General features: G+C 34.5%; 1 protein-coding gene across 5 annotated transcripts in view; it reads right to left on the bottom strand.

The window, feature by feature from the left end:
* Positions 1–26,594, bottom strand: part of LOC150108490 (uncharacterized) — a 385,253-nt gene that overhangs the window by 8,153 nt on the left and 350,506 nt on the right. For all 5 annotated transcript variants that reach the window (XM_090415899.1, XM_090415900.1, XM_090415897.1 and 2 more), the window contains 2 exons: positions 15,595–15,926; positions 7,388–8,965 (listed from right to left, as the gene is read on the bottom strand). In XM_090415899.1, the coding sequence (XP_090272025.1) occupies positions 7,388–8,965; positions 15,595–15,926 (1,910 nt within the window). The remainder of the gene's footprint in view (positions 1–7,387; positions 8,966–15,594; positions 15,927–26,594) is intronic.

Here is a 26,594-nt window from a genome sequence, read left to right on the forward strand (position 1 = left end):
TAAAAACGAGGATATTAGGAAAGAACTTGATATTGTCAGCATCCAGGAATGCGTTAGCAGAGCTAATCTCAGGTGGGTGGTATGGTCATCTAAACAGAATGGGCGAGGAAAGATTAGCAAAACAAGTGTTCTCTGCCAGGTTGGCAGCAAAACGACCCAGAGGAAGACCAAGATATAGGTAGATTGATACGGTACAAAGTGCCTTAGACAATAGAAATATAAGATCTGATAATGTTGGAGTCTTGACAAGTAACAGACTGATTTGGAGGAAAATTGTAGATAGGAAGTTAGTAATATAATTTTTTCATGTAGTACTATCATATCCTGACACCCCTTGTAGGTACATGGCAGGAATTTGATGATGATGATGAGAATTTATGCCGATAAGAAAAAAACTAAAACTGTTCAAACGACTCTTTATAACGTCTTTTGATTAAAAAAAAATTGTAGTATTATTAAACATTTATTTGCATTCATTTTTTATCTTTCCTAAAAGAGTACCATATAAAATGAACTATTAGTACAGTAATCGATCAGGGACGAATTGTACTTTTTACCATTGATTATTAGATTTGATTAACGCAATGACATCGAGGGATACCTGTATATATATTGTGAACGGAGAATCTGTGGAACAAGTAAAACATTTCACTACTTAGGCACGATTTTTAGTGAAGATAGTAAATTAAATATGGAAATAGACAGAATCAACAAAGCTTTTGTGGTAGGAAGTCAACTGAATAAATTCATATGGAATAGGAGAGAAATTAGTCAGAACACTAAATTAGATGTATACAAGACAGTGTTCAAACCAGTTTTAACTTATGGATCTGAGAGCTAGGTCAGAAGTAAAACACTTAACCAAAGACTAGAGACTGCAGATATGAGAGTCCTGAACAGATGACAATGGCAGTATAATATTAAAAACGAGGATATTAGGAAAGAACTTGACATTGTCAGCATCCAGGAATGCTGCTGATCTCAGGTGATATGGTCACTTAAACAAAATGGGTGAGGAAAGATTAGCAAAACAAGTGTTCTCTGCCAGGTTGGCAGGAAAACGACCCAGAGGAAGCCAAAATATAGGTGGAGTGATACGGTACAAAGTGTCTTAGACAATAGAAATATAAGATCTGATAATGTTGGAGTCTTGACAAGTAACAGACTGATTTGGAGGAAAATTGTAGATAGGAAGTTAGTAATGATGTAAATTTTTCATGTAGTTAGTACTATCATATCCTGTACACCCCCTTGAGAGCACATGGCAGGAATTTGATGATGATATATATATTTGCTCACATATATCAATTACATACTACAGGCTATGCTACCTCTTATGAGGTATGTTCTTACACAGTAAATAGTTATTCAAATATAAAATAATGTCTGGGGAGAATGGTGGAAGAACTTGCTTTTGGATTTCGAGTAAGGATGCTATGTGAAGTATGAAATAATGCATTATACCATTTTTTGTAGATGATAAATCCAAACTTATGTGCTAGCTAAAAACCACATTGCCCTGCCATAAAGTACCTCTCACATCTGGGATGGGTGTTCCAAAAGCTCCAACTGAAAGCTAAAAATTTTCATTGTTGTTCAAATTAGAATAATTAAGGAAAGCAGTGAAGATTTGAAATTGGAAGTGATCACTAGTTAGTCTTGAGCAGGATAAAATTGAATTTCATACTGAAAACAAGAACATGTAAGAAAGTTTTAAAGCAAATAAAATTGAGCAGCTCTCAGATATAAACTGTAGACTAAAATACACAAACATTATTCAAGTAAAAATGAGACTTTGAGAACAGGAACCAAACCTTGTAGAGTCAGTAGCAAATCCTGAAGAAAATATTGATTGATTCAGCCAGAGAGGCATGTGGTGAGGTTTGTCTGCAAAGATAGAAAAATCAGAATCCCATGGTGGACACAGGAAGTTAAAGAGGCAGTGAAGGAAAAGAAAAAAGCATATCAAAAGTTCCTGGCAAATAAGTCACCTTGTGCTCTTAGAGAATACAGAGACAAATGCAAGAATGCTAAACACTGTGTAAAACTAACTAAACAAAAGTCATGGGAGGACTTTGGCAAGAATATAGAAAATAAATATCAAGAAGGTGGCAAAATATTCTGGAGGCTGTTGAAAAAGCTCAGAAATGGAGGAAAGAGTGCTGTAAAAGGAATTAGAGATAATAAAGGTGATATGAAAACTGGAGAAAAAGATATCCTTGAAGTATGGAGTTATTACTTCGAAAAATTGCTAAATGAAACAGTCAGTGACAGCAGTAGTAAAAAAAACACTCAACAGACATGCAATCAGGAATACATATCCATACTTGAAGTAGAAAAAGCCATCAAAAGCCTGAAATGTGGAAAGGCAGTGGAGTAGATGATATTCGACCAGAAATGCTCAAGTATGGAGCCATAAAAGTTTTACAGTGACTGCACTGCATAATTCAGAAGGACTGGACAGAGGGACGAATTCCAGATGATTGGAGTAGAGCTTTCATAGTACCCATATAAAAAAAGGGAAATAAAACTGAATGTGAGAATTACAGAGGTATTTCCCTACTGAGTACTTATTTATTCAAGTATACTTGAGAAACAGTTGGCAGGATTGTGGAAGGTAAAGCTGGATTTAGGCTGGATTGTGGAAGAGCTTGGTGAAGAACAAGCTAGATTTAGGCCAAATAGAAGCAGTCAGGATCAAATTTTCACGCTACAACAAATAGTTGGGAAATCGTCAGAATATAACAAAGATCTGTATTTAAGTTTTGCAGATTTCGAAAAGGCATATAACAGGGTGCAAAGAGAAAAGCTGTTCACAGTGCTACAGTTGTATGGTGTCAATGGAGCATTATATCAAGCAATACTTACTCTTTATTTGAGTTGTAAGTCAGTAGTTAGAATTGAAGGAAGTACAAGAAGATGATTTTATGTTAAATCTGGTGTCAGACAAGGATGTACAATATCCCCCCCCCCGGTTATTTATTATCTATATGGATCACATTATGAAGGAAAGTGGTATTAAACCTGATATCAAAATTGGAGATGTTAATCTCAGCTGTTTACTCTATGCAGTTATACTTCTAAATAAATCTACAAATCTACAAGATTCCCTGACTAAATTGAATAACTCTTGTAATAGATTTGGTATGAAGGTCAGCAATAAGACAAAGACAATGAATATAGGCAGAAGCATTAAAAATATCAACTGAGAACCTATAGAATGTAAAACATTTCAGCTACTTAGGCATGATTTTTAGTGAAGATGGTAAATTAAATGTGGAAATAGACAACAGAATCAACAAAGCTGGTAAAGTAGGAAGTCAACTGAATAAATTTATATGGAATAAGAGAGAAATTAGTCAAAACACTATATTAGCTGTATACAAGACAGTGTTCAAACCAATTTTAACTTATGGATCTGAAAGCTGGGTTAGAAATAAAACACTTGACCAAAGACTAGAGACCACAGATATGAGAGTCCTGAGAAAGATTAGAGGGGTAAACAGATGGCATCAGTGGCAATGTCATATTAAAAATGAGGATATTAGGAAAGAACTTATTATTATTACTTAAATATAAAGAGCTAATAAGCTTCATTTCGGCGATATAAACATTATTTAAATTAAGGGGATATTAAATCCCACATTGTTTTAAAACCGAATAAGAAACTCAAAGATTGGAATCAGAGAGTTTCATGCCGAATACAGTAAACTATAAAGTATCAGTGATCACTAGCATGAGCTAATGCAAGTGACCCTAGTACGTAGTACAATACCGGACAACTCGCAGCAAAGGCGGTAAAGTTCTGATCACTGTTCTTAGGTATTTTCCATAATGTAAAAACACATTTCCCAGGAAACGTGTGCTGTTATTACATTATGGTGGGATGTCACTACCTAGACTGGTTTCAGCCTTTTTTGAGGCTTCATCAGTGAGCAGCAAGACCAAATTAATACCAAAGTGTATAGCGAAAAGAACTTATATACTCTGCTATACGAGTTTCCAAACAGGTGCAACCATTAAGTTACTTAAATATAAAGAGCTAATAAGCTTCATTTTGGCGATAAACATTATTTAAATTAAGGGGATATTAAATCCCACATTGTTTTAAAACCGAATAATACCACCTATATCTTAGTCTGGGTATTTTTCCTGCCAACCTGGAAAAGAACACTTGTTTTGCTAATCTTTCCTCTCCCATTCTGTTTAAGTGACCATACCACCTGAGATTAGCTCTGCTAACACATTCCTGGATGCTGTTCCTATTCGGTTTTAAAACAATGTGGGATTTAATATCCCTTTAATTTAAATAATGTTTATATCGCCGAAATGAAGCTTATTAGCTCTTTATATTTAAGTAACTTAATGGTTGCACCTGTTTGGAAACTCGTATAGCAGAGCATATAAGTTCTTTTCGCTATACACTTTGGTATTAATTTGGTCTAGCTACTCACTGATGAAGCCCCAAAAAAGGCTGAAACCGGTCTGGGTAGTGACCTCCAACCATAATGTAATAACAGCATACATTTCCTAGGAAATGTGTTTTTACATTATGGAAAATACCTAAGAATAGCGATCAGAACTTTACCGCCTTTGCTGCGAGTTGTCCGGTATTGTACTACGTACTAGGGTCACTTGCATTAGCTCACACTAGTGATCTCCGATACTTTATAGTTTACTATATTCAGCATGAAACTCTCTGATTCCAATCTTTGAGTTTCTTATTTGGTTTTAAAACAATGTGGGAACTTATTATTGTTAGCATCCAAGAATGTGTTAGCAGAGCTAATCTCAGGTGGTATGGTCACTTAAACAGAATGAAAGAGGAAAGATTAGCAAAAGAAGTGTTCTTTTCCAGGTTGGCAGGAAAAAGACCCAGACCAAGATATAGGTGGATTGATACAGTAAAAAGTACCTTAGAAGATAGAAATATAAGATCTGATAATGTTGAAGTCTTCACAGGTAACAGATTGATTTGGACGAAAATTATAGATAGGAAGTTAGTAATGGTGTAAGTTTTTCATTCAGTACTATTATATCCTGTACACATCAGGAATTTAATGATGTGATTTTCTCATGTTCTGATTCCACTTGTTTCTGATAGCATCTGCTGTCAACTAATGAAGTAAACTGTTTGCCTATCAAATCAGAATAATCCTAATTGCTCTTTGAGCATCCTCAATCCTGCTGGGTAATTATTTCAATTACTTTTTCTTTACTTATTGAGCACCATCACTCTCCAATCCCTGTTGTCTGACATTATAAGAATGTCAATCAGATGAACTTTGTAATTTCTTTTTTTCATTTACTCAGTTAGATGCTCCATCATTTTACATTGTGGTTTAAGCCAGTAAGAATACAATTTTGCTGGCTAAATCCCAAACTGCCAGCCTATCCTCGTTCGTTCAGTATCCAGGTAGATACTGAACGAACTCGTGGTGCACCTAACAGGGTACACCACGAGAAAGTGAGGATTGGACATTATGTCAGAAGCCCTGATCGATTCTCTGCATTCCTTTAAAGGCTATGTGGAGGTCTCCTATACAGCTTTGAACCTTAAGTACCCCATATAGTACTATCATAATATTCTGTACACCCATTGAGGTACATGTCAGGAATTTGACAATGATAATTAGATTCTTATTTTCAGTCTTCTTATCCAAATATATCAACTGATTACTGATTACATAATTAAAAGAATTCTCATAGGAATGGAAACATTAATTCTCCTTTATTTTAAATGCTCATTCCTTACATCATTTTAGTTTTCCAAGACATATCTCAAAGCTCTCCAAGATAAGAATGAATATCATAACCAGTCTTTCATCAAATCCCCAACATTCTTGTCTGCCTGTATTAAGGATGCATTTGCAGTAGAATAATATAGTGCTAGTTTCCTCATAAATAGCAACTATGACCAATGTGGAAGACAGTTTCAGATCTTCCTAATTATATAAAGTGTGGTCTCCATTAAAAAGTTCAAGGCAGAACCCTGATTCATCCCTAAATAGTAGTTGTTACTTTCTGGCTATATTAAATGTCACTGTAAACTATATTCAACTTTGCTTTCATATCTTTTGCATCCAGGCAATTTTATTGCAACATAAATTACAAAGCCAACTTCCTCTTACTGGTCTGTCTGCCTGTATTAAGGATGCATTTGCAGTAGAATAATATAGTGCTAGTTTCCTCATAAATAGCAACTATGACCAATGTGGAAGACAGTTTCAGATCTTCCTAATTATATAAAGTGTGGTCTCCATTAAAAAGTTCAAGGCAGAACCCTGATTCATCCCTAAATAGTAGTTGTTACTTTCTGGCTATATTAAATGTCACTGTAAACTATATTCAACTTTGCTTTCATATCTTTTGCATCCAGGCAATTTTATTGCAACATAAATTACAAAGCCAACTTCCTCTTACTGGTGTGTTCTTTGATATTTCTCCAGAAGTGAAAAAGAAGATATGATCAATCTAGATAATAATAGGTCTTCTCAATTTTGTGGTATTCCCCTAATTGTTCTTCTAATTAATTCAGAGTTAACTCCTATTCTGTGTTGTTTTTCACTTTCTGTTCTACTGGCTTTCCAAGTATGCTGGGTATAAAACAAATATGTAAAAAAAAGTATCAAATTTGTATCATCACAGTCTTATTGTTCTCATAAATCTTATCTAAAATAATGTAATAAAGAAAGTTGCAAAGAAACATTACTACATCATCCAAGGTTGAATAGATCTGATGGAGAACATTTATCCACATTATTAAGTAATACTATTTAAATAGTATTACTTAATATTCTTTCATGTTGTGTGCATGTGTGTGTCTACCTTAGTCATTATCCCCTGCACAGGTTTTTAGTTATACTTAGGCCTGTCTGCTCTACTGCAGCCCAAGATTTCCTATATGTATTACTGATCTTCTGTCATGCATGGCTCGTGTTATTGTTCCATCATCTCAACTGATTCATATACACACAGGATGTTCAATAAACAGTGAGGGAAATATATGTAGAATCGATTTCAAAAATGTATTAACTTTCATTGTGTATAATACTTCAACAATCGTTAAAAAAATTACAACAAAAAATCCTAAAATATGCACCTACTTATTGTTCATTCAGTATGCTTTATAGAAACCAGAAAAAAACTATATTAGTCATATGCTAACATAATACAGTATGACAATAAATGGTCATACTGTTAAACACACTGTACTAAACAGTACACTATCTGAAGTGTTCATCATTCTGTTTTTAAATTTCATATCCACAGTTGGATATGAAAAGGAATTTACTAGGAAAAGTTCAACTTTTCCTATACTACAATGAAAAGTTATCAAAAATAATTACTATATGAAAATATATACAAACTTAATCCTTACACTTACCTTGTTACGAGTCCTTCATAACATGACACCTCTTGAACAGTTGCAAGATGTGCATTCACTAACGGGTGATGTACATGAACATTTTTTTGTATATGAGTACTGAAATCCTGTTCACCTTTCTGCCATGTACTTTCACCAAATTCTGGAACTGAAGTTGAAATATGAACAGGATTATAAGTTAGCTGAGTCCACATTGTTGGTGCAGAACTATTCATATCTACAATATGATCTTCTAAAACAGAAGATTGCAGAGAAGAGTCAGATATTACTTCTTCAGATTTGTTGGATGCCTGCTGCTGTCTACGGTGTTTGGTACTGTACTTATAAAAATCTGATAACTCATAAGGTTTTGTTTCTTCCCAATATGGCTGAAAATGACCAACAGTTACTACATTAACTTCAACGCCTGCTGGGTAAGCAAATGAAGGGGTACTTGGAGATAATGGTATAGAGATTTCCTGGACCACTGCTTTTTGAGGACTGGGACAAGAATCTCCGATTTCCTGTGATGAATTTAAAGATGATGACTGAGATAATAAGTGTGAAGTTTCTGGTACGGTTTGTGATAGTTGCACTGGAGGAAGAAGTGTCATGGATGCCAGAGAGCATTCAACTGGTTCTTTCATTATATGGTCAGTATTTTCATCTGCTTCATCGTACAGCACAATGTTCTGCTCTTTTTGATTTGCAGGTACTTCGACTGTTATTTGCCTAACTTCCATATGCTGCACTTCTTTGGTCTTACTTTTTCTTGGCAGCAATGGAGAATCCAGAGAAGTTTCAATCCATTCTTTTGACTTTGTTTTCTGTGGAGGACATTGTAAAGAGTCTGTTGAAGCACATATACTTCTCTGAGAATCTAGAAAAGCTGCCTGAACAGACAAACTTGAAAAATTGTGTAAAGACTGCCCATCATGCCTACCAAAGATTCCTGCTTCTGCAGTATTAAGGAACATTGGAACACTCTGGTTCCTTTTGCTCCTCAAACTTTTTTGTGTATTGGTATGAAATTCTAAATTATGATGGTTGTAAGCAAGTCTTTTCAGGTCAGGTTCACTAATGTGTGTCTGTACAAGCTGTGAGCATAAAGTTCCATCTACCTCATCATGAGACTGGGAATGATTTGTAAAGTCATTTGAATTTGGGCAGTTATCATATATCGAATAGGTGTGCTCTCCATAATTTAAATGTTCAAAACTATGTATATCAGACTGGGCAATTACATGTGACTGATCAGAAATCTGAGAATTGGGATGATGATGCTCAGTTGTCTCATCCAATAAATGCCTATGGTTTACACCAGTATTAATTACGGATTCAGCAAGAGGTGCAACAGAAGTAGTGCTAAAAGTAGTCTCGGTAGTATAGCTTAGGGGCTCTTGAATATGATATGTTAAGTCCTGATGACCATTGCATGATCTAGATTCTAGGCTAGTAGAAGTTACAACTGGAAAATCTGTACACTGTGTAGAAGGAACCATAAGCAAATTATCCTGACTGTCAACATATGCTAAGCTGGTCCTCTGCTGTGGAACATTATATAGATTAGTCCTATCCATATCCAGTGATGACTCAAACCTAAACAAAAAAAAGTATTTGATTATCTTCTATTATAGAAATTGATATAATAAATCAACACACACACACACACACACACACACACACACACACACACACACACACACACACACACACACACTAAGCTATTTATTATCCTATTAGCAACTTTATAAATTCATATTTAATCTTATCATTGTCATATTGCTTTGTTTGCAGTCAAGGATGTGTGTGTGCTTAGGATTCAAAATTCACTTAGTGTAACACACACACTAAGCTATTTATTATCCTATTAGCAACTTTATAAATTCATATTTAATTTTATCATTGTCATATTGCTTTGTTTGCAGTCAATAATAACAAAATAGTATTTGCGCTTAGAGTTCAAAATAAGCTGTATTAGTTCGTTATGAGAAAAAAGTGTGTGGATGAAACTCGACAGGATAAGCTAATCCAATTGTGGCATAATGGTATATAAGGACCTGTTTTAATTTTTGAGAAGCCGGTCTACTCTCCCCACAAAATTGGATCACAAAATATATAATGGATAGTGTACATATAGCCAGAAAGCCTAATGTGGTCTATGCAATATTACTGCACATATTTTTATAACTGCAAAACATTTTCATGAAAGATATATATTGTAGTTTGTTTAAAACTAAACACAAGTAAAAAAAAGACAGTATCTGACAAAAGCAATGTAACTGCATAACCAAGGGTTAAGCATGTAAATAGAGTAGGAGTGAAATGGATGAACAGTGAAATCAAGCAAGCTGTGCTCAAAAAGAAAATGTTACAGAAGAGATACAAGACAGTTGGTGGTGGTGATCGTATCCTTGAAGAGTATAAAGTGCAGGCTAGAAAGGCGACGAGCATGGTAAAGAAAGAAAAGGTGCAGTATGAGAGGAGACTGGCTGACATATGAATGAGGAATGGATGACATATCACCATGTATTCTTAAGGAATGTGCAGCAGTTGGCTATGCTCTTGACCTGGGTAAGGTTAGGGCAGTGTGTAGGGTTCCTAAGGAGTGGAAAGAAGGGAAAATAGTACCACTCCACAGCATGGTTCTGGGACAGAAGTTTCTAATTATGGACCAGTCTGTATAACTGTGGTTGTGGTCAAGGTGTTGGAGAGATTGGTTAGGAACAGAATATAGGATTGGATTGATGGACATAGCATTCTTTATGATGGTCAGCATGGATGTGTAAAAGGGTAGGGTGTTTTTTTTTTGTTTTTTTTTAAACAATTTACTTGCATTTTATGATAGGGTAATGGGTATGTTAGATAAGGGAGAATCATATACAGTGATATTCTTGGATAGGTTGGTATACAAACTGCAGAGAATGGGAATAAATAGTATATTGGATAGATGGATCACGGATTGGCTCTCTGAATGATATATCAGCAAGTTTTGTAGGATGGAGCAGTCTAAAAAAAGAAGGGTAACCCGGGGTTCTGTTCTTGGGTCCCTGTTGTTTAACTTGTTTGTAAACAATATATCATGTGGGCTGACTGGGGATCTTCAGTTGTTTGCTGATGATGCCAAGTTGGGAAGAATTATAAAGTAGTGCTGCTGATGTCAATTACCTTCAGGAAGATTTGAATAAACTTTTGACTTGGATAAAGGAGTGGGGTTGTAGTTTTAGTAACAAAATGCAAGGTGTTGCATTTTGGAGTGCAGAAATATAAGGCTGTGTACTATAACGATGGTACCATATTCAATATCTTTATTGAATGTAGATGGTATGCAAGTGACAGATGCAAAAGAGACCGTTCAACTAATGAGTGCCCATTTGGCAAAAAACTATTCACATCCATCCTGATGCTGATGGGATATCAGCATGGATGCAAAAAGAGTGTTTGGCTGAATTGGCTGTTCCTTTGATCAGGCTACATAATTTGAGTCTCACAACAGAGAAGATTCTGCAGGAGTGGAAAGAATGTATGATAATTCCATTGCACAAGGGTGGTGCAAAGACTATTGTGTAATTATCAACCTATCAATATCTCTGGTGTAGTGAAGATTTTGAGAAAACAAAATGCTGGTAAGAGCTCATATACAAAAATCAGTTGAAAAAAAAATCCATACTTTGCAATGAACAGCATGGGCTTACTAAATGAAGGTTATGTTTGAGTGACTTGCTCACATTTTATAATAATGTTACTGTTGAGTCAGTTAATTCTAGCTAATGTCTCAGGATATTAGCTAGAATTAACATTCCTAATTAACATTTCTAAAGTATCAAGGATACACCATGATACTTTAGGAATGTCATTTTACCTCTTTACAAGGACCTGATATGAACTCACTTGTATTGTGCACAGGTCGAGTCTCTTGGTTTCCATGGTGATGCAGAAACAGTGGAGTGAGTGCAAAAGAGTGTTAAAGATGATTTAGGGATTGTGAAATATAGATTATGCAGACAGATTGAGAATTTGTGGGCTGCAGACAGTAGCAAAAGGAAAAAAAAAGAGTAGTGATGTGATTGAGACTTAAAAACTTCTTCTGAAAGGGTCATATAGGATACTACTACCGAAATTTTTCATTTCATGGAGGATGGGAAGAGAGCAAGAAGGCATGGAAGTTGTGAATGTGGTCAAGAAGAAGAGGGTGCGAGCACAAATTTTCTCTCCTATAGTTGTGTGATCAGAATGGATTGCTTTTGGAAGGGATGAGTGCAGGTAGTGTGAATGAATTCAATTAAAAGGTATAACATTGGGTGTGGATAGTATGTGGACTCCCTCAATGAGTCCCTGACTCCTTGCAGATCTCTCTTAACAATAATAAAGTAGAGCTGAATTTAATATCTGTTTACTGTTTTGCATAAATTTAACTTTCCTTCATAATGTTATACATAGATTATTAATAACAGTGGCAACAGTGTAAAACCCTACCTATATCTGACTTCAATATCAAACCATCTTCCTCTACATTCTTGAATTCTAGCTATTATCTTACAACTTATGTATAATGCCACCATTTACAACATAGTGTTTTCAAAAATTTTCTTTCTTTGTACCACATGAGGTGTCTTTTCTAGATGTACTTTAATATAGATTTTTGTTATATTCCCTTAATTTCTTGACCATTTCACTTAAAGTAAAAACTGGTGCTGACAACCTCTATTTGGTGAGGTTCTTTCCCAAGATTCTCTTCAACAACTTTTCTTAGCCTATTTTCAAGCATGCCTAAATAAGGATTTATTTAAGATTACTTGAAACACTTAATAGAGAAATCCCCCCCCCCATAATTCTTTGCATCCATTTACTATTATTATTTATACATTGGTACACTACGAGCTCTATTCTAATAATCTAGAATTTGGCTTCTTTTTTTTTTTTTTGCCTGAATTCAGCTTTCTGAATATACATTGTAGCTAGTGCAAAACTTTTATACTTCTATATTTGAGCTGATTTCTGCCTCCTGATATGTATTCCTAATCGCACTTGCCTAGATATTTTCTATCACTCTTCCATTGTTTAAATATTCTTATCTTCAAGTTTTTTTTATTGTTTTTTTTTTTATCACCTTTACCATCTGATTCCTTTTGTGGAACCCTTTGCTCCATTTCTAAATTTTAGCCACCAGAATGTTCTTCCACCCTTTAAGACATTTTTCAGTTATATTTTTCCCGATTAATTTTTTTTTATCAGCTACTTTTGCGCATAACTTAATTTTCTTATGTTTTTCTATATATTATTTCAAAAGACATGATGAGTTACTTGTTAGGAATTTTAATATGATTTTTCATGAATGCATTCAACTTCTTGAGTACATCACAAAATTCTGATTATAACTTCACCACATGCTTTCTTGAATAAATCAATGTTTTCCTTAAATAATATTTGTATATTGTAATAGTTTGCATCTGAAAGCTGCTTAGCAGATTATTTTTCCATTTTTCCAAATGTCTTTGAAAAATGAAAAGTCGAAAAATTTTATTCTGAAATAAAAACATTACTATATACTGAAAACAGTAGTATTATACTTATCATAAGCTTAAAGAAAATATTTCACACTGATCTTTGTGCCTTTGAACTTATTGCAATATAGTTTTAACTGTAGCATTTCTAGCACAGGGATGGAAATTAAAACCAAATAATGTTAAAAACAAGTGAAGAATTACAATGTCAATTTGTTTTTAAACAGCAGTGTATATAAAATACCTCTCCAAGTCTTACTAGATGACGCCATGTGACAGGGAGGTGACATCTGCAGAAAGGACGAAGCACATCAGGAACACTAGTTTCCTAGAGGCCCACCCTAGAAATGAAGGCTATTTCACCATGCACCATGGCCAGTTAAAGCTAGAAAGCAAATGCAGCAGCTAAGAGTGATAAGCTGGCTGCATTAGAATGGCCAAAAATCCCTATAAGCAAAGAATCATTACAGGGCCAATATAATTCTACTACATTCAAGGAGAGCTAATACAACTGTTTTCAGATCACAGGAAATAGTTGAGAAATATGCTATGTGATCAGCTCAAAAAAATCTCACCTCCTAACCTTAAATATAAAACTTTTTAAACTAAGAAAGATAAAATTTATGGGAAAAGAGCTAGACAGGATCAAGTGGGATATAGCTGGGAGTGCCAAGAAACATACTGGCTAGGAGAAGGTGTAATAAATCTGAAGCATGAAAGACTTATTCAGGAAGAGAAGATAACATCCATAAAGAATGAGCTGCAATATTAGTCAATAATCATTTACAAAACTCCATCTTAACTGTAGACCATCTTAGTTCAAGAATAATAACAATTAGATTAAACAGAAAAGGGATATTTTTCAAAATTACACAAATATATTTGTATATTCCAATATATACAATCAGATAAAAATAAAGAATTAGACACTTTCCACCAGCAACTACAGGATCATGTTGATAAAACAAATAAAAAGGACTCATGTTAAAAGTTTAATAGAGTGAAACAGCACTAAGAAAGGATTAAAATAGTATTTATTCTTCCAATATTTCATCTCAGCTGCAGAGACATCAGGGAGTACAATACTTGTGACACACACACACGAAAACAGCATAAAAATAAACGAAACACATGGATGAAAGACTAGAGTCCTAAATAGGTGGGGGTACCCTCTATGGGCACATTGTATCCAGCAAACTTTCTGAGAACTTTTTAATCAAACACTACACACTGCTAAAATACCAGACAGCTGTAAGACAGAAATCATAATACCAATATTTAAAAAAAAAAGGGAGATAAACGATGGTGTGAAAACTATAGACAATGTGTGCGAAAATTTGATTTTTGCATGCATCATACAAAGCAGAATTCAAACCCTAAGAAATGAAATAATAGGAGAAGACCAAGCAGGCTTAGGTCTACTGACCATATTTTTGCAGTTAACAACCTGGTTGAAAAGTACTGGGAATATAACTTACTTTTGTATTGCAGTTTTACTGACTTCAAACAAGCATTCAATTCCACTGATAGGGATAAAATGATAAATATCTTAAAATCTATAACTCTGAAATACAAACATTCAATGCAAATTATTATAAAGATACCAAGCAATTGTCAAATTTAATAAAATAAAAACAGATGAATTCAAAATTTGCAAAAGGAGTTATGCAGGACTGCCCACTCTCATCACACTCATTTACTATTTATCTCAAAAAATATGTCAAGCTATAGCTGAAAAACCTGGTTTACTAAATAAACATCATGAATTTCAACCAATTTAAATATACAGAAACCATTATTCTAGCAGAATCTACAGAACAATTGTAAAAGAAAATAAAAAATTTAAACAAAGAATGCAAAACTTAAGAAATGAAAATAGAAAGAGGGGAGGGAAAAATTCCAATAAACTTAGAAAATCATAGACTTCAACAGGTAAAGAAACTTGACATTTCTTGGCAGTCTCGTTACTCATAATTTTGACATTACAAAAAAAGTAAAATACAAACTTAACAGTGGATGGTCAAACATGAATAAATTAAGCAAAATACTGAAAAAGAATAACATTTCAAAAAGCTTCAAACTAAAACTCTATAAAACCATTATTATACCCAGGCAACAATATAGAACTGAGACATGGAGATTAATCATAAAAAAATAAAATAAAAATAAAAAATAATAATCAGAGAATTCGCAAAATGAAATGCATAAAAAAATTAATGACTTAATGGATAGAATATAAAACAAATGAGCAAGTTAAAAATAAACTCAAATACACAGATAATATCACAGATAAAATTCTTCAACAATAGTTAAGATAGTTTGCACACCTCCAGAGAATATCTTCTTAGAGATTATCAAATATAGCCCTGAACAAAGTCAATGGAGTAAGGCAGGCGATCAATCGAGAAACAAAACGACCTTGGCTACAATCATTATTAGGTTTAATGGAATGAACACATATAAATCTTAATAGTTTTAATAGTCACAGACTACAGTTGACAGATGAGAAAGAATAAGTACAACATGAAAATCAGTTATCAAAACATCAAACCTCTGATGGCAGATCATAACTAAGTAGTTCTGAAAATTTATAATTTGGTTATATGAAGTTAATTAACTGATATTTGGATAACATAAATCACCACAACAAGCTATGCAAAATAGTGCCATTCTTATAAATGTCAAACAATTTAGGATTTTCATTTGCATAAAAGAATTAGTTACCTATTTCTATAAGGTACTCTCAATGAGATAGCACTACCACTACTACAACTGACATTATCATATTCTGAGCCTGAGCACATCGACCGAGAAGGCCTTGAGTTTGTAGAAGTGTTTCGGTACTGTAGTTCTGAATTCAAATGATGTTCTGTGTGCTGAAGCCAAAGGGCTGGGCTAACAGGCCTAACTTCATGTTGAAGAGATCTATGTCTTTGTCTGCGCTTAGACGGACTAGGAGGAGCAGAACTTGAAGCTGGGATTAAACATGCAGTTAAATGCGGAATGGAAGATGAAGAGGAATTAGTGGGTGCAGGTGATGATGACTTTGAAGTATGCTGAAAGCAGAAATAAATATATCATATAAATATATAAAAACATAGTAATTAACACAATCAATATTAAAACTTTTTTTCTATTATTATAGCCACAGATTAGATAACCTCTGGACTTGATTCTAGAGATGAAACATTTTTTTTTTTTTTTTTACATGCCATTTCAGGCTGCTTCCAGTAAGCATGGTGGCAGTTTTACATTAGAAAGTGAAAAATCATTACTTACAGATGACTTTTCTAAATGTCCATGAGACAGTGAAATTTACACTCACAGTCTGCTGGTGGCAATATGGAAACCTGGGCCATGTGGATACCCAAACTGGCAATATATCATCTCGATCTCCGCCATTTTTCTTTACACATTGGATCAAACAGTCTATCACAGTAATTTATGATATTTACATAATTAAGACATGTGCCCCCATCTGATTTTTTTTTACTTTAAAGAGTTACTTTATTTTATTATTTTATCATCATCATCAAATTCCTGCCACTTACCCTCAAGGGGTGTACAGGATATGACAGTACTACATGAAAAAATTACATCATTACTAACTTCCTATCTACAATTTTCCTCCAAATCAGTCTGTTACTTGTCAAGACTCCAACATTATCAGATCTTATATTTCTATCGTCTAAGACACTTTGTACCGTATCAATCCACCTATATCTTGGTCTTCCTCTGGGTCATTTTCCTGCCAACCTGGCAGAGAACATTTGTTTTGCTAATCTTTCCTCTCCCATTCTATTTAAGTGACCATACCATCTGAGATTAGCTCTGCTAACGCATTCCTGGATGCTGACAATGTCAAGTTCTTTCCTAATATCCTCATTTTTAATATGATATTGCCATTGATGCCATCTGTTCACGCCTCTAATCTTTCTCAGGACTCTCATATCTGCGGTCTCTAGTCTTTGGTCAAGTGTTTTACTTCTGACCCAGCTCTCAGATCCATAAGTTAAAATTGGTTTGAACACAGTCTTGTATACAGCTAATTTAGTGTTCCTACTAATTTCTTTCTTATTCCATATGAATTTATTCAATTGACTTCCCACAATGCCAGCTTTGCTGATTCTGTTGTCTATTTCTATATTTAGTTTACCATCTTCAGTAAAAATTGTGCCTAAGTAGCTGAAATGTTTTACTTGTTCCACAGGTTCTCCATTCACAACACAGTTGACATTTTCAATGATTCTGCCTATTTTCATTCTCTTTGTCTTTTTATTGCTGACCTTCATACCATATCTATTACAACAGCTATTCAATTTAGTCAGAGAATCTTGCAGACTTGTAGCGGATTTATTTAGAAGTATAACATCATCCGCATAAAGCAAAGAGCTGACATTAACATCTCCAATTTTGATATCAGGTTTAATACCACATTCCTTCATAATGTGATCCATATAGATAATGAATAACAGAGGGGATAATGTACATCCTTGTCTCACACCAGATTTAACATTAAACCATCTTCCTGTACTTCCTTCAATTCTAACTGCTGACTCACAACTCAAATAAAGACTAAGTATTGCTTGATATAATGCCCCATTGACACCATATAACTGCAGCGTATTGAATAGCTTCTCTCTTGGCACCTTGTCATATGCCTTTTCCAAATCGACAAAACTTAAATACAGATCTTTGTTATATTCCCATGCTTTCTCGACTATTTGTCGTAAAGTGAAGATCTGATCCTGACAGCCTCTATTTGGCCTGAATCCAGCTTGTTCTTCACCAAGCTTTTCTTCCACAATTCTTCTCAACCGATTCTCAAGTATACTTGCATAGATCTTGCCAGGAACACTCAGTAGGGAAATACCTCTGTAATTCTCATATTCAGTTTTATTTCCCTTTTTATATATGGGTACTATGAGAGCTCTACTCCAATCATCGGGAATTCGTCCCTCTGTCCAGGCTTTCTGAACTATGCAGTGCAACCACTGTAAGACTCTTATACCACCATACTTCAGCATTTCTGGTCGAATATCATCTATTCCTGCTGCCTTTCCACATTTCAAGCCTTTGATGGCTTTTTCTACTTCAAGTATGGATATTTATTCCTGACTGCATGCCTGGTCAGTGTTTTTTATCACTGTGCTGTCATCACTGCTTGTTTCATTTAGCAGTTTTTCAAAGTAATTACTCCATACTTCAAGGATATCTTTTTCTCCTGTTTTCATTTCACCTTTATCATCTCTAATTCCTTTTACAGCACTCTTTCCTCCATTTCTAAGCTTCTTCAACAACCTCCAGAATATTTTGCCACCTTCTTGATATTTATTTTCCATATTCTTGCCAAAGTCCTCCCATGACTTTTGTTTAGCTAGTTTTACACACTGTTTAGCTTTCTTACATTTGTCTTTGTATTCTGTAAGAGTAAAAGCTGACTTATTTGCCAGGAACTTTTGATATGCTTTCTTCTTTTCCTTCACTGCCTCTTTAACTTCCTGTGTCCACCAGGGAGTTCTGATTTTTTTATCTTTGCACACAACCTCACCACATGCCTCTCTGGCAGAATCAATCAATGTTTCCTTCAGAGTTTGCCACTGAATCTCCAAGGTTTGATTCCTGTTCTCAAACTCTTTCATTTTCTTTTCAATAATATTTCTGTATTTTAGTCTACAGTTTACATCTGAGAGCTGCTCAACTTTTATTCGCTTTAAAACTTTCTTACATGTTATTCTTTTCAATATGAAATTCAATTTTATCCTGCTCAAGACTAAATAGTGATCACTTCCAATTTCAAATCCTCTGTACACTCTGGTGTCCTGCACCAAGGAGAAAACATCACTATCAACAATAACATAGTCAATGAGACTTTTCTTATTCCTAGCCTCTTCTCTCCATGTGAATTTGTGCACATTTTTATGTTGGAACATGGTGTTAGTAATAACCAGTCCATGTCCTGAGCAGAAATCCAACAGATATTTGCCATTATTATTAGCTTTGCTCTTTTCTCCAAATTTTCCCAAAATATTTTTGTATGTCTCACAATCATTTCCTACTCTACTATTTAGATCCCCAACAAGGACCAACTTTTCCTTTTTCATTGTGTCAGTTGCTTTTTCTAAAGCCTCAAAAAATTCCTCCACTTCTACCTTAGTAGAACCTTCTGTGGGACCATAGGCACAAATAAGTCTCATTGTCCAGTTCCCCATTCTCATATTTGCCCACATTACTCTACTTGAGACTGACTGCCATTCAAGAAGATTAGCCTCGTATTTTGTGTTGAATACTATGGCTACTCCTTCTTTTTTATTTTATTTATTATTTTCTTTATTATTCTATTTTACGATTCTTTATTATTTTATTTTACAGTATTTTATTATTTATTATATTACTGATATCTAGATATATCATGGAAGATGATATCTTCCATGATATATTTGAAGTAGCACTTTGATGTAAGAACATATATATATATATATATATATATGAATTTTTGATTTCAGTGTGATTAAAATATACATTCTGATTATGTATGAGAAACTGAACTACCACCATATATGTCCTGGTTCAGAATTCTAAGTGTATTGCAGTACATGCAAAGATCTGTAACAATGTTTGAATTTGTTTTGCAATTCACTGGCACTGGCAGGATAGTCTACAACAGCCCACACTGGATATCAGTATTTAGTTTGATGCTTACTATGTTGTACAGGAGGATCTCACTGGAAAATGAATGATATATGTGGAGAGGTGGACACAGTGACATCAGCAAGAGATATTTTTCATGTATGTGATAGATAGCAGAGGTAGAAAGGTGCCAAGTGATGTGAGTTGAAAAATACATACAAGTATTTAGATGTCTTGCACTACTGCATAGTTCTGGAAAGACTGTTCCACAAATCTGGAAGCTTAATGGAGTGAACCAGCACTGAGGAAGAATTAAAAGTATTATTTAATTCTTCCAGTATTTTATTTTATCTCAGACCAGAAACATTTTCAAGATTTTCATATGAGACATTCAAGGAGATTTTCAAGAAACATTTTCATATGAGACTTGTAACACACACACACACACATAAAGGCAACACAAAACTAAGTGACAAATGAAAGACTAGTCCTATGTGGTGTGCCCTCTGCAAGTGCCTGTTGGTGGTCTCAGATGTAAACTGAGATCTCAAAGTATTAGTGTTTCTTATATTTTGGGAAAGTTTTATGCAACCATATTTATTCAGATTAGACTGATTTTTGAGAGCAACTACAGTTTATAAAACCAGTCTTTCTCTTGTAACTTTGTTACAATGGAGCATGGTGGTCTTTTTTCAAATGATTCCTATGAGCCATATCCAAAGTATGGCCTGCAAGGCCAGATTGATGATAATTATGATTGAAAATGTATTGTTTATGTTCTATACAGATGGTGACGGATCTTCCTATCTGTCAATAGTAAGCCAACTTACAGGAACAGAGAACCATATATACACCAGGAACTAAGAGAGAGGAAGTTGATCCTTAGTTGAGCAATTAGGGTAGCTTGTTTCAAGTGGACCTATAGAACAAGTAAAACATTTCAGCTACTTAGGCATGATTTTTAGTGAAAATGGTAAATTAAATGTAGAAATAGACAACAGAATCAATAAAGCTGGTATGGTAGGAAGTCAACTGAATAAATTTATATGGAACATGAGCGAAATTAGTCAAAACACTAAATTAGCTTTATCAAGAGAGTGTTCAAACCAATTTTAATTTATGGATCTGATAGCTGGGTTAGAAATAAAACTTGACCAAAGACTAGAGACCACTGATGTGAGAGAGTCCTGAGAAAGATTAGAGGCATGATGGCATCAATGGCAATATCATATTAAAAACAAGGATACTAGGAAAGAACTTAACATTGTTAGCATCCATACCATCCTGAGATTAGCTCTGCTAACCTCAGATGGTATGGTCACTTAAACAGAATGGGAAAGGAAAGATTAGCAAAACAAGTGTTCTCTGCCAGATTGGCAGCAAAAAGACCCAGAGGAAGACCAATATATAGGTGGATTGATACAGTAAAAAGTGTCTTAGAAGATAGAAATATAAGATCTGATAATGTTGGTCTCGGCAGGTAATAGATTGATTTGGAGGAAAATTGTAGATAGGAAGTTAGTAATGATGTAAGTTTTTCATGTAGTACTATTATATCCTGTACACCCCTTGAGGGTACATATCAGGAATTTGATGATGATGATGAGTTTCAAATGGGGCTTGAAAGTTGTGCAGAGTTTCTTTAAGATTCTGACCTTTTTTCTTTTTTTTTTTAATCTGCCTCATATATAGAGGATGTGATAGCATTACTAAAATCCTTCTGAAGAGAAGATTGTGGACTTGTGGGGGGAAAGATTGATTAGTTTTTGATTCTGCAGGAACTGTTGGCATTAGATAGGAAAGTGTTGTGTGTATATGATTGAGTTTTGCTGCAAGAGAGGCCTCACTAGAATAAGTTATAGGCTCCATTGGTTAGTGTTACAAATCAGTCAAATTTGAATAAATATGGTTGCATGAAAGTTTCCAAAATATGGGAAATATTAATACTTTGAATCCCAGTTTACATCCAAAGCTCCCAATAGGTGCTCACCCTAAGTTAGGACTCTAGCTAGTCTTTCATTCATGTGTTTCACTTAGTTTTGCTGCCTGTGTGTATGTTTTACAAGTATCATATTACACTCCCTGAAGATGGCTCTGTGGACATCTTCAGGTTACACTGATACTGGAAGAACTAAATGGTAATTTTAATCCTTTCTCAAGTGCTGCTTCACTCCATTAAGCTGCCAATTTCTGCCATCTTTGATTTGGTCTTCCTCTACTTTTCTTCTTCTTTGGTGTCCAGTTCTTAACTTTCATTTGTTATCTTGCATTATTTCTGTATGAATTTTTCATTTTTTGTTTCTGGATCCAATCATTTACTGGCTGTATTTTGCAAGTTTCAGTTTTATTAAATACTGTTATACCTTCCATTTTCCTTAATGTTTTCATTTATGTTAAATTTTTTGTTAATTTATCTAATTTTTGTAGTTACATGTTATTCTGCTGCATGTGTTAGTACTGGTCTGACAACTACTTTGTAGATTTGTATTTTTATTTCTACTTATGTTCTTATTCTTCCAGATGAGGCTGTGAAGACATCCAGATATTTTTCTAGCTTTCACTGCTTGTTCTTGTACTTATTTTATCACTGATCTCCAACTCACATCTTTTCTCTAGCAAACTCTCATGGTTTTATTTTTTTCTGTTAAAATCTTTATATATTTCTCTTCTGTTGTGTTAATGTTTAGTAATCTTTTGTAAATTATCTTCATTTTCTGCTGCAAACCACTTCATTTTTAATTTGTATTTCACCCTTTTCCATTTTGTTTACTTCTTTTATTATTTCAATCATCACTAAGTTAAATAAAGTGAGTTGAGTCACTTTGTCTAATTCTTCTCATCATTATCATTAAATTCCTGATATGTACCATCATGGGGTATGCAGGATAATATGATACAGGATATAATGACAGTACTACATGAAAGTTTACATCTTTATCAATATCCTATTGACAATTTTCCTCCAAATTAATCTGGCTTAAACTTATAGAACAAGTTATGCACTTCAACTAGTTAGACAATTTTTTGGTGAAGACATAAAATTAAATATGGAAATAGATAATAGAATAAGAGCCTATCTAGAATGTGAAGAATCTTTATCAGGATTTTTAAAGTGAAGGCGAGCTAGTTGGTCTCATATGGAGGTGGCAGGTCTTTTCTCCCAGAAACTCAGGTTTTTCAGTCCCCAAAACAGGTCAACTAGCCAGAACACTTGCAGTCATAATAAGCTATGCAGACAAGTTAATCTGCCCTATCAGAGCATTAAACTGGCTTTCAAAGAAGCCAAATTACTCAGTCATGATGAGCAACATGCAGCCTAACATTGGAAGAGAAAATGAGAATGGGATAACAGAATAATTCTTCAAGCTTCCTACCATGCTAGCTTAAAGCTAGCATGGTGAAGCTTGATGAATAAATTTATGCATAATATAAGAAATTAGTGAAAAACCAAGCTAGCAATATAAAAGAGTATTCAAATTCATTTTAACATGTGGACCTGAGCATTGGATTAGAAATTAAACAGTTAATTTTTAACATGGCAAAACCATATTAAAATGATAGAACTTGACATTATCAATGATCAAGAATTTCTAAGAAGAGCTAATCAAAAATAGCATGATCACTTAATGGGAGATGAAAGATTAGTAGCAAAAATAAAATATTTGAGAGAGAGAGAAAAAAATGGCTGAAAAATACCAAGACAACAAACAAGATTTGGGAGAGCAAACTGATGCAATTAGGAATGCTTTAGAAGAATGAAATGTAAAAGATGATTAAATTCCAATCCTGATAAATAATGACAAATTAAGAGGGGGGGGGGGTTTGCTGATCAGAGAGTGGACATGAAATATAGAGACAGATAAGTTTTAAATATAGAAACAGATAACAAAATAAGTAATTTGTTATTCTATATACAAATCTGGTTATTCTCAGACTCAGGTGGATAGATTTTATTGACATTCAATATTTTGGAATATCAACAAAAATGTGTTCAGTTCAATCAATTATCTCACTGGACATTCGCAAGGGCACAAAGGGGAAAATGTGTTTGAAATTTTGCGATTCTGATACAGTGAAAAGAGTACAAAGGAAAATGTTAAAAATGATATCAAGATTGTGGAATACTGATGATGAAGACAGATTGAAAATTTGTAGACTGCAGACACTACCAAACAGGAAAAAGAGGGATGATATGATTGAGACTTAAAAACTTCGAAAAGGGTCATACAGAATTTCAGCAGAAGGAATTTTTCATGAGGAGTGCTTAAGGGTCAAAGCTGTATAACTGAGAGGAGACCTCCACATAGCCTTTAAAGGAATATGGAGAACCGACCAGGGCTTCTGACCTAATGTCCAATCCTCACTTTCTCGTGGTGCACTTAAAAACTTCGAAAAGGGTCATACAGAATTTCAGCAGAAGGAATTTTTCATGAGGAGTGCTTAAGGGTCAAAGCTGTATAACTGAGAGGAGACCTCCACATAGCCTTTAAAGGAATATGGAGAACCGACCAGGGCTTCTGACCTAATGTCCAATCCTCACTTTCTCGTGGTGCACCCTGTTGGGTATCCACTTGGATACTGAACGAACGAGGATGGGCTGGCAATTTGGGATTTAGCCGACCAAATTGTATTCCTATTGGTTAAACCAAAATAAAAATGATGGCACGACATGACAAAATTTCATGCCGGCTGGGGCATCGCCCGGTTAAACAAGGCCCCCGTTGTTTTCACTAGGGAACCAGGGTGAACAGCGAAAAGTCAGCTACTGGAACAAATCTGAAAACAAACCCCAACTCAACATCACCAGATTTAAAGATCAGTACTATCAACATAAGAAGCCTGAATGGCAAAGAAATGGAGCTAGCTGAAGAATTAGATAAGTACCAGATCAACATAATAGGGGTGACTGAAACAAAAAAGACAAAAACTGGTGAGATCTTTCTGAGCAATAAATACAAAATGTTATATTCGGGAAATGAAAATCAAGGAAAAGAAGGAGAAGCCATAGTATTCAACACAAAATACAAGGCTAATCTTCTTGAATGGCAGTCAGTCTCAAGTAGAGTAATGTGGGCAAATATGAGAATGGGGAACTGGACAATGAGACTTATTTGTGCCTATGGTCCCACAGAAGGTTCTACTAAGGTAGAAGTGGAGGAATTTTTTAAAGTTTTAGAAAAAGCAACTGACACAATTAAAAAGGAAAAGTCGGTCCTTGTTGGGGATATAAATAGCAGAGTAGAATGATTGTGAGACATACAAAAATATTTTGGGAAAATTTGGAGAAAAGAGCAAAGCTAATAATAATGGTAAATACCTGTTGGATTTCTGCTCAGGACATGGACTGGTTATTACTAACACCATGTTCCAACATAAAAATGTGCACAAATTCACATGGAGAGAAGAGGCCAGGAATAAGAAAAGTCTTATTAACTATGTTATTGTTGATAGTGATGTTTTCTCCCTGGTGCAGGACACCAGAGTGTACAGAGGATTTGAAATTGGAAGTGATCACTATTTAGTCTTGAGCAGGATAAAATTGAATTTCATATTGAAAAGAATAACATGTAAGAAAGTTTTAAAGCGAATAAAAGTTGAGCAGCTCTCAGATGTGAACTGTAGACTAAAATACACAAAGATTATTGAAGAAAAAATGAAAGAGTTTGAGAACAGGAATAAACCCTTGGAGATTCAGTAGCAAACTCTGAAGAAATCATTGATTGATTCTGCCAGAGAGGCATGTGGTGATGTTATCTGCAAGGATAAAAAAATTAGAACTCCCTGGTGGACACAGGAAGTTAAAGAGGCAGTGAAGGAAAAGAAGAAAGCCTATCAAAAGTTCCTGTCAAATAAGTCAGCTTGTGCTCTTAGAGAATACAGAGACAAATGCAAGAATGCTAAACACTGTGTAAAACTAACTAAACAAAAGTCATGGGAGGACTTTGGCAAGAATATAGAAAATAAATATCAAGAAGGTGGTAAAATATTCTGGAGGTTGTTGAAGAAGCTTAGAAATGGAGGAAAGAGTGCTGTAAAAGGAGTTAGAGATGATAAAGGTGACATGAAAACGGGAGAAAAAGATATCCTTGAAGTATAAGTTTTAAAAGAGGTAAACCGTGAGTAGACATAACTATACATAAAAATATAACGGAAAAACTCACGTAGAAAAATTATTTAATGGTATAATTTTCGCCCGTGTGTCACAGGCATCTTCAGTACAATTAGGCACAAAAATTAAACATTAACTGACAATTCCAAAAAGCGCCACCTAAGTAGCTGGTGTAAGATAACTAAAAAGGTCAATAACTTTCCTAAAAAAAAAAAAAAAAAAAAAAAAAAAAAAAAAAAAAAAAAAATTAATACAATAAAAAGTTAGGAAAGATTAGCTGATTTGTAAAGTACTATCTCCCATAAAGGGGACAGACGTAAGCCGTCGGATCTGTTTAAGTTAGGAGAATGAAGTAGAGTTTCACATGCTTCTTTATAAAGGCGTTCCATGAGAAACTGACTTTTGTGAAGAACTCTTGTCTTTTTCCAATGAACTCTGTGTCTAGTGAAGATGGCATGTTCTGCAAGTCCAGACTTTTCAGGTTTAAAGTATTCAATATAAGATTGGTGTTCTTCTAGCCGAATGGAGGCAGATCTTCCCGTTTGTCCGAAATAACATAATCCACAAGAGCACGGAATCTGGTAGACACCTGGATGATTGAGATGTGGAAGCTTGTCCTTTGGAGAAGCGAGAAAGGTGGAGATTTTTCTGGAAATAACAGAGGAAATAACGCGCATTACCATCCCTTATATACAAGGCATCAGTGAACGTATAGCAAAAATTTTAAAACCACTGAATATTTTTGTTGCCTTTCGACCTTTTAGAAAAATCTCCACCTTTCTCGCTTCTCCAAAGGACAAGCTTCCACATCTCAATCATCCAGGTGTCTACCAGATTCCGTGCTCTTGTGGATTATGTTATTTCGGACAAACGGGAAGATCTGCCTCCATTCGGCTAGAAGAACACCAATCTTATATTGAATACTTTAAACCTGAAAAGTCTGGACTTGCAGAACATGCCATCTTCACTAGACACAGAGTTCATT

This window comes from Typopeltis vanoorti, chromosome 3 (assembly GCF_054136105.1).
Source record: "Typopeltis vanoorti isolate ZY-2024b chromosome 3, IOZ_Tvanoo_1.0, whole genome shotgun sequence".
NCBI classification, from domain to species: Eukaryota; Metazoa; Arthropoda; class Arachnida; order Uropygi; family Thelyphonidae; genus Typopeltis; species Typopeltis vanoorti.